At 38.2% G+C, this 14,560-nt stretch overlaps 1 protein-coding gene across 2 annotated transcripts in view; it reads left to right on the top strand.

Annotated features, from left to right (window-relative positions):
• The window catches only part of dcc (DCC netrin 1 receptor), a 442,661-nt gene that overhangs the window by 245,263 nt on the left and 182,838 nt on the right, over positions 1–14,560 (top strand). For both annotated transcript variants that reach the window (XM_022668821.2, XM_022668820.2), the window contains exons 6-7: positions 3,205–3,359; positions 5,225–5,345. In XM_022668821.2, the coding sequence (XP_022524542.1) occupies positions 3,205–3,359; positions 5,225–5,345 (276 nt within the window). The remainder of the gene's footprint in view (positions 1–3,204; positions 3,360–5,224; positions 5,346–14,560) is intronic.

Here is a 14,560-nt window from a genome sequence, read left to right as displayed (position 1 = left end):
TTAGACCACCACGCCCATCAGTGTAGATTTATTCCTAAACTCTGACGCTATTTTAACAGTGCAGGTGTGAAAATAGACTGTTGCCGGGGTGTAATATAGCAATGAGCATCGTGAGGCGCCTTTTGCACAGGGTATACAATAGGGCCCTCTATATCTCTCTACTGGTTTATACATATCTACCATTTTCTCTTTTTCTCTCTGTTTACCTCCTTCTGTCACTTCTTCTGCCAATCTCTCTCTCTCTCTGTCTCTCTCTCTCTCTTTCTCTTTCTCTCTTCCTCTCTCGGTTGGCAGTTTGTTCCATATTGACACCATTAATTGTGTGTCACTCAGAGATGTTTACTTTTTTCTCTCTCTCTCTCTCTCCTGATCTCTCTCTCTCTCTCTCTCTCTCTTTCTTATCTGTCACTCTCTTGTTCCTGCATGGCGTTGTTCGGGCGATTGGATTTGCATATCGCCACTTATGCTGTGATTAGTGAACAGTTATAGTTTCACGTCGTTCCTGATAACAATCCCTCAAACCATCTCCGTTCAATTCCGCTCTGATCCGGGTCGATCCGGATCGTCTGACAGCGGCACGCGGGTCAGGGTTTTAAATACGGAGCACATTGTAGATGGAAATCCAGCCGGAATGAGATCAATAACTAATTCTGTGGCTGAAATGTGCTCTCCATATCCGGGAGAGAGGGGGAACGCTGGAAGTGGAGGTTCTTCAGAACTTCAGAAGCCGGTAGCTTTTATTGGGAGGGGGTTTGGGTTCTTTATGTATCAGTGAAAGGCTGATGTTGACGGATTTTCTGATTCTCCGGTGGTCCCGATGGTAATGACCGTACACTCACCGGCGGCTTGGCGAGCTTATGGTGGAAATCTCCTTCAGGGAGCGGATTATATTTCCAATCTTCCGCTGACTCTCCTGGATGACGGACGCACGGCTATAACCTGTAACCTGTAGCGCTCAGCCTACATTCAGCCCACACATATCAACCATGACTACTCAAATCCAATCTACACACACACACACACACTGTCAAGAAAGCCTTCCTCCTAATCTCCAGGATTCCATCATGTATTTGGGAATCAGCAGGAGATCATCCCGCTCCCTCTTTCATCCCCTGAATATTTCAGCTTCTGCCTTCACTTTCAGCTAAAGCACATGTAGCACAGCATCGCTAATCTAATTAAAGCGATAGTTCAAAAAGAAATCCAGCATACACACATTTTAGTGTTTGTTTGTTGGATGTTTGTGTGCTGTTGAGGTTAATATGTGTTAGAAGATGAAAGTCGGGGGATTGCTGGTTTGAATCCCAGTCATGCAGCTTGCCAACTGCTGCCAGAGCCCTGAGAGAGCACAATTGGCCTTGCTCTCTCTGGGTAGGTACAGTAAATGGCGCTCTTTTCCTCTCATCACTTCAAAGGGTGATGTCGATCAGTACAAGGCTGCGTCTGTGAGCTGATGTATCAGAACCGAGTCACTGCACCTTCCTCCGAGTGCTACGCTGTGATGCAACTCAGCAATGCTGCATCAGCAACAGTTCAAAAAGAGGCGGAGTCTGACTTCACATGTGTCGAAGGAGGCATGTGTTAGTCTTCACCCTCCTTGTGTTGTGGCATCACCAGTGATGGGGATATACAGCTGAGTAGCAGCTGAATTGGAAGCAAAATGGGAAAATATTAGAAATAAAAATATTAAAAATATATTAAAAGATTAGTTTGATGCTGTAACTAATAAGACACACATTTGTTGTGTAAGAGGACAAACATATAAGTTTGATAACTATGGCTATTTGTTAGAAGACAGAAGTTGATTGTGTTAAGAGACGGACATCTGTTTTATACTGTGACCAATATGAGTTAGAATAAGAAGAACGTTTCTTTGATGTGGCTAAAATGTCTTAGCAGACAAACGTTTGCTTGCTGTAGTAGCATATAGTAGAGCATCTCAAAAAATTTGAATATCATTGAAAAGTTACTTTATTTAGTTAAAAATGCGAAACTCATATATTATATAAATGTTTTAAACACGGAGTGATCTATTTTAAGTGTGTATTTCTGTCATTGTCACTGTCATTATTACAGCTCACAGCCAATGAAATCCCAAAAATCAGTGTCTCAGAATATTAGAATATTAAATATAGAAGAGCAATTGGTACTTTTGGCTACAGTGTGGGCAGTGTGCCAAGTCCTGCTGGAAAATGAAATCCGCATCTCTATAAAAGTTGTCACCAGCAGAGGAAAGCATGACTGATTGGTGGAAACTTCACACTAGACCTCAAGCAGTTTGGACTGTGTGTCTCTCCACTCTTCCTCCAGACTCTGTTCTCTTGATTTACAAATGAAATGTAAAATTTACTGATGATCAGTGATGGTTTGCCATGAGAGACATGTCATCTGCTGGTGTTGATCCACTGTGTTTTATTAGCATGTCTAAAGTTAGAGCAGTTTTGTTTTCCCACAAAATCTTACAGCACTTCATTTTATAGAGCTTCCCTCTGCTACTGACACTTTTTATGGAGATGCGGATTTCATTTTCCAGCAGGACTTGGTGCACTGCCCAAACTGCAAAAAGTACCAATTGTTAGCAGACTAATGTTTGTTTGCTGTTGAGACTAATATGTGTATAATTTGTTAGTAGATGAAGAGTTGTTTGTTTGCCTTGGCTTCTAGTGCAGTATGTTAGAAAACAAACGTTTGCCTTCTGTAATAGTTAATAATTGTTAGAAAATAAATGTTTGATTTAGTTGCTAGTACAGTATGTGTATATAGACTAATGTTTGCTTGCTATAGTTGCTAATGCATGTATGTTAAAAAAAAAAAGCGTTGGTTAGCTGTTGTGAGCTAATTTGTGAGTCAGAAAGCTGCTTCTCCTGCTGTTTAGCTGTGAAGCGTTGAGTCGTGCTTTGCTGTGCACATAATGCTCTGCTCTGCTGTGGTTACTGTCCTGAAACCCCCGAGCTTTCAGCTTTCATTTATCTCCATAACTGCAACCTGCCTCTGCTGCCACGGCTAACACTTTCCTCCTCGCACTTTTTGGCTCAGTTATGGGTCAGAAGCCCTTGAGCTGTGCGGTTGCTGTAACTCAGTAGGAGCAGAGCCGGCTGGTGCTGCTGATTTATTTATTTGATGATCATATTCTTTTATATTTATTTTCTCTCGTTTAATTTGTCTAATTTGTTCTTCTTTTTTTTTCACGTGTTTGATCTGCAGTGCCGCCTCAGTTCCTCAACTACCCGTCCAACATGTACGCGTACGAAAGCACCGACATCGAGATGGAGTGTGCGGTGACGGGTAACCCACCGCCCAGCGTGCACTGGGTGAAGAACGGAGAGGTGGTCATCCCCAGCGACTACTTCCAGATCGTGGTAAGAGAGTGAAAAGTTACTTTATTTCAGTGAATTTAGTTTAAAATGTGACACTCATATATTATATAGATGTATTAAACATGCAGAGTGATCTATTTTATGCGTTTATTGTGGTTTACAGCCAATAAAAAATACCCTTAAAATCAGTGTCTTTCATAAAATTGGAATATTATAAACTGGAAGACCAATTGGTACTTTTAACAGACAGTGTGGGCAAATCCTGCTGGAAAATGAAATCCACATCTCCATAAAAGTTGTCAGTAGCAGAGGGAAGCTCTATAAGATGAAGTGCTGTAAGATTTTGTGGGAAAACAAAACTGCACTGACTTTAGACATGATAATAAAACACAGTGGATCAACACCAGCAGATGACAGACATGTCTCTCTAAACCATCACTGATTGGTGGAAACTTCACACTAGACCTCAAGCAGTTTGGACTGTGTGTCTCTCCACTCTTCCTCCAGACTCTGCTCCCTTGATTATATTATAAATGAAATGTAAAATTTCTAAATTTACTGATGATCAGTGATGGTTTGGAGAGACATGTCATCTGCTGGTGTTAAAATCAAGTATTTAATCAGGTGAATCTAAAATAAGGAGCTTAATTAACAAAACTATAAAAATGACATAGTGAGAGCTTTAGGAATACAACAAACATTGATTTGCTGTAGTAGCCAATATGTTCTTTAGAGGATAAATATTTCTTTATATTTTGCTTTAGGAAATATATATATAGCTTTAGGAAAACAACATAAGCAAACAATATAATAATATAATTAATTAAGAAGAAATAAACTAATTCAGAATAAAAACAGGCTGGAGTGGACAGGCTAAAATGTGAAGTAATGAAATAAAGAGATATCAGATAATTAGAATAATAAAATAGTAAACTATAAACAAAATTCAAGAAATAGAGATCTAAAAATTGAAGAAGTAGCTAAAATAACAACACCAAGTGACAGAAAAAAAATAAAAGGACAAAATAAATTAAATAAAAACAGTAAAAGGACAAAATTAAAACAGGACTAAATGAATAAAATAAAACAGAAAATGTAAAACAGAAAATTAGATAAATAAAAAGACAAAATAAATGAAATAAATAAAAGGTAAAAGAAAAACTCAACCAAAACTATATTTAGTAATAGAGATCTAAAAATTGAAGAAGTAGCTAAAATAACAACACCAAGATAGTAAGTGACATAAACAAAATAATAAAAGGACAAAATAAATTAAATAAAAAAGGTAAAAGGCCAAAAGTAAAACAGGAAGAAATTAATAAAATAAATCAAAAAACTAAAATGTAAAAAAGAAAATTAGATAAATAAAAAGACAAAATAAATGAAATAAAAAAAGAAAAACTCAACTAAAACTATATTTAGTAATAGAGAGCTAAAAACTGAAGAATTAGCTAAAATAACAACACCAAGATAGTAAGTGACAGAAAAAAAGGACAAAATAAATTAAATAAAAAAAGTAAAAGGACAAAAGTAAAACATGACAAAATGAATAAAATACATAAAAAGGCTAAAATGTAAAAATTTAGAAATTAGATAAATAAAAAGACAAAATAAACGAAATAAATAAAAAATAAAAGAAAATCTCAACTAAAACTATATTTACTAATAGCTAAAAGTAGATTTACTGAACTGCACAGTGTTCTATGTTCAAAAGTTTAAATGTTTCTGGTAACTTTTCCTGATCTTCACTTTGAGTTTTGAGTTTTATTTTTTTTTATGTTTTGGCACAGTGAGTTCACAGACTGCATGTTTAGTGTTTTCAGTACAGCGGTAATGAAAACACAGCTGTAGTTACACTGGTAATCCCTAATCTGGGAATAATCTCTTGATTAATCTCCGGCGTGCAGGACGGTGGGAATCTGCAGATCCTGGGACTGGTGCGCTCGGACGAGGGATTCTACCAGTGCGTGGCGGAGAACGAGGCGGGGAATGCTCTGGCGATGGCCCAGCTCATACTGCTAGAGCCAGGTGAGAGACCGTCTGGACGCGTTCCTGCCCGAGTCGCCCGGCACTGCTGATCTGCAGCCAGATTTCAGACTCAATCCGGAAGTTTGGCGTTCCGGACACAAACAGAACGGAACCGGAGTCAGATCAGCAGTGAGCGGCTGCTGCTCCCGCCTGTATCCCTGTTCCTGTCCATCTACACTGTGCCATTATCACCACTGTCCATCTGCTTACACACTAACACACACACACTCTAACCCACGCATGTGTCCAAACACACACACACACACCCACACATACATATGACCTGCAGGAAGGTCAGGTGAGATGCGATTCGGTGGCAAACAGATGTTTTCTGACTCTCAGACAGATGCAGGGAGCACTTTGACAGCGAGACTAGCAAGTGTGTGTGTGTGTGTGTATGTGTGTGTTGCATGGAAAACCATACAAGTCCACACTAATCCGTATATAGAAGTTAAGCTGCAAAACTGACTGTTTTCTTATATATAATAAGCCACAATCCAGTACAGACAATCAGAACTGTGCTCACGTTTTTGAAGAGCATTGCTGTGAGGATTTGACTGCATTCAGCAATTGCAAGGTTGTTCTCATAAATAAATAAGAATTCTCATCCCAAAAATAATATTAAAAGCACACACCTTATATTAAGAATAATATATTAAGAATTTTTGCTGTACAAAAGTGGTTATAATAAAGAGAAAATACATTTTTAGGGCTATATGGGCCCTTTACCTGTCTAATACTAAATAAGTGCTATTATTGGAGTCTGCATTATGTACAACCATTATATCTGCTTACAATATAGGGGTCCACCATTAAAAAAGGCAAAATATGACTTTTCGTTACAATGTAAGAGTTCCATTTATTGTAATATTTTCAGTACAATTCTTCAGTACTAACCCTAACTCTTTTTGATCATCAAAATCAGTTTCTCTGATTTTGTTATTTATAGGTTTTTGTCTGAGTAAAATGAACATTGTTGTTTTATTCTATAAACTACAGACAACATTTCTCCCAAATTCCAAATAAAAATATTGTCATTTAGAGCATTTATTTGCAGAAAATGAGAAATGGCTGAAATAACAAAAAAAGATGTAGAGCTTCCAGACCTCAAATAATGCAAAGAAAACAAGTTTATATTCATAAAGTTTTAAGAGTTTAGAAATCAATATTTGGTGGAATAACCCTGGTTTTTAATCACAGTTTTCATGCATCTTGGCATCATGTTCTCCTCCACCAGTCTTACACACTGCTTTTGGATAACTTTATGCCTTCACTCCTGGTGCAAAGTTCAGGCAGTTCAGTTTGGTTTGATGGCTTGTGATCATCCATCTTCCTCTTGATTATATTCCAGAGGTTTTTTAATTTGGTAAAATCATTTTTTTTTTCCAGAGCTATATATAGATTCCATTATCAGTAGTAAATGAACCCTATGTACCAGCATCTTAAGTATAGCATCCTATCCTCAGCACTGTATAGCACTTTCTTACTTATAAAAGTAGGTTTTTTCAGTACAGTACTTCAGAACTAACCCTTCTTTTGTTACAAGATCGATGCATTAAAGCAGCCGGTCATGTGACTCACAGCTCCCGCCTCTTCCGGGAGTTCCAGGATCAGATCAACCCCCCTTTATTAAACATGCGAGTGCTGGAGAACCTGAATGCTCTCAGTGTGTCTCAACAGCGTCTTGCTGATCCACACTCCAGCAGAAAGCGGCGGCTGTGAGGATTACATCAAACGTCCTTCAGGGCGGCCATGAAAACACACACACTGCGTGAGGGAGCGGCGCTGCCCGCTGGGGGCTGGTCTACAGGGCACAGCCAGGCTGCGGGGGTCCGGGGGGAGCTGGAGAAATTGAATAAAGAGAAACATGACGATCACAGTGAGAGTGTTGAACGTAGAGATAGAGACACAAGAGGCTTCCTGTTAGATGTGTCCCCAAGAGTTATGATACTTTATAACACCACTGTAACACACACAGGCTTCTTTATGTGATACATTTTTATAAAAGGAACGATCAAGGGTCCTTCAGCAAAAGCATTAGTTCTATAGTTCTATATAGATATACGGTATTGTGCACAAGTTTTAGGCACCATGTGGGAGTTTTAAGCAAGGAAAAGGCTTTTTATATGTGTAGTAAATGTTTATAAGCTCAGTAAAACACCAGCATTACAATAAATACAAACAGCAATTTTTTAACATCACTGTTTTCCTTAAAACATCACTTAATCTCTCCTCCTCATCTGAGTTTAAAAGAGCTATTTAATTTCTAGTGCTCATCATATTAATCAACACCTGGTTTGGTAAATTGGTAAATGTGGTAAATCAGGTGAACTGCTGACAGAACTGAACATAATATACACATGCTGGCTGATGAGCATCCAGGAGAAATCTGGAACTACAATTCACTAAAATGAGAAATTCTATGTTTTACTGTATGTATGTTTATTTGCATCTGTTATGTGCAAATATTAATTTGTGTAAATGTTGTGTTTTTTTTTTCTTTAGCCAAAAACACTCATATTGCTGAGATAAATGAATTAGTGTAATTTGCTTAAATGCCTAAAACTTTTGCACAGTACTGTATAGATTCATAACAACTCAATAAGCAAGAAAACACAAGACAAACCTCTTTTAGATGGTTCTTTTTGCACCAGAATGCATTTGTCTTTCACTATTGGTGAAAGTCAAATAACCATTTTAGCACTATATTGAACCCATTTTGCTTCACATGTAGTACAAAAATGGTTCTAATTGAGGGTTATAGGAGGTTATAGAACCAAAATTACAGTAAGTAATCCAAACCACTGTCGCTCTGAATTTCCTACATATTCGTATTGAAGCCACATCTTCATCCAATAGAAAAGCAGCAACTTTTAAAAAACTTGATCTTATTTTTTAGCTATGCCGATTATCCCACCCACTTAGCTGTATACCCCCAATCACTAGTGATGCCACAACACAAGGAGGGTAAAGACTAGCACATGCCTCCTCTGATACATGTGAAATCTGCCACCGCCTCTTTTCGACCAGCATTGCCAAGTAGCATCACAGCGCACTCGGAGGAAAGTGCAGTGACTCAGTTCTGATACATCAGCTCCCAGACGCAGCCTTGTGCTGATCGATATCACCCTAAAAGGGATGTAAAAAAAAGAGCAAGGCCAGTTGTGCTCTCTCAGGGCTCCGGCAGCTGATGGCAAGCTGCAAAACTGGGATTCGAACCAGATATCTACAGGAAATGACTTGCAATAGTTTTAATGTTATAGCCAGTCATTGCAAAAATACATATGCATATAAAAGAGATATGAGATAAATGCAATAGGCGATGCATCTCTCGCATGCCAGACTGTTCCGTCTTGGCACAGATCCAGCTAAGGAATGAACTAATACCTGTGCATCAGAATGAAGCGTCCATTAACACATCCAGCCCGGATTCTTCCACTGAACACATTTTAGGGAAAAATGAAAACCAATTAGAGCAGCGCTGGGACTCTGCTGTGACACTCTTAATCTGTCTTTGGGAAAGGATGGATTATGCCAAGATTTTACCCCTCCTTTCCTCCCTCCTTTCTTCCCATCTCCCCCCAGTTTTTAATCACCGCTCAGACAATGTAGCGGCGGCTCCCCAGAGTTGGCAGCACAGATGGCAGCTGCGCCCGGCGCTCCGAGGAAGCAGCACGGCACAGGCAAGGTCAAAAAACCCACTGCCATCGCCAGGCAACCAGCCATGGCGTCGCCCGGCAGCACCACGGTGGAGGAAAAAAAAAAAAACATGAGGGAGGGTCGGTCGGTCGGCAGCGGCAACAGATGTCAGCAGCCAATCGGTGGCTTCGGTGGGGGGCTTATGAGATGCCAAGTACGTTAAAGCCCCTTCCAACCTCGAAAACCCCCTCCAACCCCCCGCCAACATCCAACATCTCTCAGGGGAGATGTGTAGTGCACACTCATACACACACACACACATATGTGTACACACACACACACACACACACATTATAAGACCCTTGCTCCCGATGCTTTCTAACAAAAGACACAATGGAGTTAAGGATCACAGCCTCTATTAAGTGGAATTGTAAACCTGACGGACACACAATGGCCTGTCTCAATGGCCTCTCGTGGACTCGAGTGTTAACTCAATCTGCGCTATGCTAATTACTATACAGAGGAGATGGACACGAGGGGAATATTGAGAGCATGAGAAAAAAAACAAAAAAAACAATCAGCAAACCAGCTGCTGGAGATTGATGGGGGTGTATTATTTATTTATTTATTTATTTATTTATTTTATTATTTTTTATTATTATTCACCCTGGTGAAAAAAAGCTATGCTTAATTGTACTTAAAACTAGTATGCTAACAGATTTATGTACTTACTCAAAATACATATTAAAAGTACATGAACATTACGCTTTCGTCAAATGTTTGAAAGTAAACTTTGATCATACTTTTTAAAAAGTGCAATATAGTGTATTTAAAAAAAATAGACTACTATGAAGTAGTAAAATCAAATACATATTTCCAAATATACTTTTGTACATTTTTAGCAAAGTGTGTCAATAAAAACAGCTGTTACAGTAGTTCACTTAAAGTACAATGTATCATGTAACGTTTTTAAAAAGTAAATTAAATTACTACATTCGTAAAATTTTTTTTAAAAAATATATTTAGGTATAATATTAATATAACAGTTAAAATGTATTTCAATGCTCTGTAATTAGAAATAAAATAAATATATATATATATATATATATATATATATATATATATATATATATATATATATATAGTAGATTATAGGATACAGTGTTAAATAACACATTTAAAATTAAAATCAAAAATTGAAATTAAATATGTAACATACTAAAAATTGTAGTACACTATATTAACATAAAAAAAACATTTTTATACCCAATGAAGTATACTAGAAGTGTGCTTCTTGCAAAAGACAGGAACAAGAAGCAGCATATTTGTGCTCTAATGTAAATAGATCACATATATTTAACATAAATTCTTAGTACATTTCTAATCTAATATACCTGGTGTATAAAAAATAGTCATACAGTTGTAATACTCTTTTATTAAATGTAGTATAATTTTAATTTAAGCATATTCAAAATATGGGGTTACATACATACATAAAGCAGTACTTTATGTTTAAATGTTACTTAAGTATATTTAAAATTTAGTTCCATTTTAGTACAGTTAAGTACACTTAATTTTAGTAAGACTTTTATACTATTTTTATACTGTAATTAAAGTATAATAAGTATAAAAGAAAAAAGTTGTTTCATTTTATATCTCTTTAAATATACTGATTAATAATAATAAAGTGTCTACAAGAACACTTTAGTGCACTATAGAAAAATAATGCTTAGTATACTTTTTTAATCTACTCTTTTTTCCCAGGACATTTTACGAGATACCCCTCGCTGCAGAACCACAAGTCCAGGCGGTGGGGCTGGATCTGATCCAAGGGGTGGAGCCTGACCTCCTGACCACCCATATCTTCTTTTCATTGGTTTTAAGTCATCGCATTTCAATTCGTCGTTAAACTTAACACGTGTCGCTTACGTTTCCCGACCAGGACTTATTTTATCTTATCAAATAAATCCTGGAACCCAACCTTAAGACTTTTACCGTTTATACATCAAAATGTTATTTGCTACGTAGCACATTTAAATCACACAATACAGATTTAAAAGAAGGAACATGTCTGTGATTACAAACATAATAAAATGCTGTACATTTCCTATATAAATATTAACTATTTCATTTTTTATCTTTAATAAAAAGGGCCTAAAGACAAAATAAAAAATAAATAATTAAAATAAAGGATGCCAATGAGTGTGTTATCTACCAGCAACCATGTTCATTTATTATTACAGATATTAATACACAATCAAAACGAGTGAGTAAAACCGGATGCGGAAGAGTCCGATCTGCTTCAGACCAATGAAAACACGACGTAGGAAGAGTTGGATCAGATCCAGCCCCACCCCCTGGACTTGTGGTTCTGCAGCGAGGGGTACTTGCATTTTACCAGTCCTGATGAGTGCCAGTTTCATCATCCTGGTTGATGGTCTTTGCGATGACTGCAGCATCAACCACAGATCATTGGATGATTTTACTCTCATCACACTCAGCAGACTCAGACTCAGTTACATCACTTACAAACTTCACTTATCCAATTCAAAACCAAATGAAATATCTACTTGCCAACACACATACGGTACGGTTCAAAAGTTCCCTCAGTGGAAACGCTTGATACACCAGTGATTTCTCACAATATCAGCACAATATTATACAGAGAGGGAAAGTGAATAGCAGCACTTAAACACACGCTGAGGGAACGTGGGCTGAGTCTGTAGCATCATCTCTGCATTGAAACGTCTGAACTTTAAACAGCTTGGCTGCATTTCAAGGATAAATTGAGGTATTTAAACCACTATGTTCTCCTATCACTGATGACACGGGTAATTTCACAGCCACAGACTGCCGCCGCCCGTAATTATTCCCTTTCTCGTTTATGATTTGCTAAATATTGCTAAATACCATCTGTAGCATTGAGTGCTTTAAGAATTCATCCAGAGATTGAAGCGGTTCTGCTTACAGCCATGTTAGTTATGCGTGGATGGCTCTAAAGCATTACTGTATCGCTGTCTGTTGGTGGAAGCAAGCGTAAAAAACAGCTGAAGCTCAGAGTTTAGTAGTGGAACCGCGGAGTGGGAGAGAAGAGAAAAAAACACTTTTCTGGTCAACCTGTAATCAGAACTGTCTGTCTTTAACCTGCTTAGTGCCGGTCTCTGCTCATGCATTCATCACACAATACTGTTTAAAAGGCAGCTCTGCTGTAATCTTACATCTACAGCTCCACTCAAACCCAGCTGAGGGTAAAAGTGCATGTTTTCACCCCACTGTTCGACGAGAGAAGAGAGATTTTCAGAAACACTGTCGGAGGCGGAGAAAAGACAAAACTACTTAGCACTTAGCAGAAGGAATCTGTATGGTCCTAGAAAGTGTCTTCGACCTAAAAGCTAAATGGAACTGAAGAAAAAAAAGCCTACTTACAGGCTAACGTATTTTTCTCACAGGTAAGGCGCACTTAAAATCCTTTAATTTTCTGTAAAATCAACAGTGCGCCTTATGTATGAATTTTACCAATCAAGTTGTAAGAAGCAGTAGTACATACCTAGTTATACCGAGACTTGAGGCTGGAGCAGAATTAGCATTAGCCGCTAACTGCAGCACTAAGAGCACAAGCTCTTCCGGGATTCAGAGGCTAACCCCGGCTAGCACTGCTGGAGCAGTATAAGCATTAGCCACTAACCATGCTAAGCGCTAGCTCTTTCACCGTTCAGAGGCGAGTATTATCGTACTGTAGTCTGCGCGTTTACTGTGTTTAACCACTAGCTAATATCGCCCTGGCTTTCCATAATACTCAGGGTTCCTCAGAGTAGTGGTGTCGTGCAGCATTAGTGGAAATCTGGAAATCTAAGCTTACTGTAAATAAACAGGAGCACTTTACTTTACTCACCCAAATAAATGGTTTTCAGGAGAGAAATCTGTGTAGATTAACATCCAGCGCTAATATATACCTTCTGTATAAAAATAGACCAGAAAATAGACGTTCTTTGATAGTGCACCTTATAATCTGGTTCAATCATGGTTCAAAAAATATGGTATATAAAGTTCATCATTTCAAAGTTTAAGAATACAGAACTTATCTTTTTCTGCTTGGCTTGATTATAAAGATAAACATGCTAATGAAAAATTGATAATTTAATGTGTTTAAAGAGGGACAGTCTATATATATAAGTGTGGCAGTTGTCATTCCCTTTAAGAGCTACCTGCGCTCTGACTTTGAGGCGTTGATATTTTAACAGTGCAGCACTTTTGCACATCTCAGCAGAGGATACTGGCTGTATTTGCTCACTGCAGCACATTCGTGTGTGTGGTATGTAGAAGGGCATGTGTTGAATGGTGGTAAATACAGCGAGTTACCTTAACCAGTTTCCTTTTTAGGTGTCGTGCCAAATTATGCCTACCAGCAAGAATATGTCTCCCTTCGAACACAGATGCATCATACTACAGACAGAGTTCCTTTTATTTCTATAGAATATATTCTATTGAATCTACAGTTACAACAGATACGGTAATCACTGGCATAATCTGTTGTACCCATACTGCTCAGTACAACACTGTTTTTTTCTTCTTCTTCTTCACCCATTGTTATTATTAATCACTGTTGATTGGCTGCCTTAAATTCCTGCGATTGGTCTGAAAGTCTGAACCAAGAAAAACAGTAAGCGCAAATAATCATCAAATCATCATCCTCTTGTTACTGAATGCAGTTAAAATCCTTGCAGCAATGCTTCTGTAGATCTAGTGGAAAGTGCTGTCCTTCCCTGGAGTACTCCAACAAAAAGCAGGATAAACTCCTTTAAATACTCTTAATTTTAGAGTGTAAATAATGTTATATAATATAATTTATAGATTTACACCACTAAATCACTTTATGGCATGAAGTCAGTGCTGGCTGGTCAGTGGTGCTGATGCTGTCTGTCAGGGATCTGGGTTCACATCTGTTGCTGCTTTGCTGGAACTGTGTAGAATGGATCTAATGCCATTATGAGCTGGCGGTCATTTGGGAGCGATATGCAATCTGTCCAGCCCCCTCGTCTCTGCTAATGGAGCCCTCAACCTGTCCCTGCAGCTCCTGGCGGGGCTATATCTCTCTCGGAGTGTGTGTGTGTGTGAGCACACTGTTTGCTGTACATCGTTGGTTATTTATCGCACTGTACGCTGTCAGACAGGGACTATCTGGATGATGAGGTGTGGAGAGGGACGGGGGATAGGGGGAGAGGAGGAGAAAGAAAGAAAGAAAGAAAGAAAGAGAGAGAGAGAGAGAGAGAAAGTATTAGAGAGATAGAAGCAGGATTTGGGATTTTAAGTACAATCCTCAGGCCTAAATCCACTCCATGTTTTCCATTCAACTCTATTGCAGTGAATGGGAGCTACAGAGACTATAAACCACATCACTGTTTAAATACAGAGAGAGAGAGAGAGAGAGAGAGAGAGAGAGAGAGAGAGAGAGAGAGAGAGAATAAAAGAAAACAGTACAAAGTATACAGTGGCTTAGGTAGTAGTTAAAGTGTTCTTCTAAAGTACTAAATTAGTACTTAAGTACAATATGCAGCTCTGGAAAAAAGAAGAGACCA

Source organism: Astyanax mexicanus, chromosome 1 (assembly GCF_023375975.1).
Source record: "Astyanax mexicanus isolate ESR-SI-001 chromosome 1, AstMex3_surface, whole genome shotgun sequence".
NCBI lineage: Eukaryota > Metazoa > Chordata > Actinopteri > Characiformes > Acestrorhamphidae > Astyanax > Astyanax mexicanus.
Note: the sequence above shows the minus strand (reverse complement) of the source record. Positions and strands in the feature narration are given on the sequence as shown.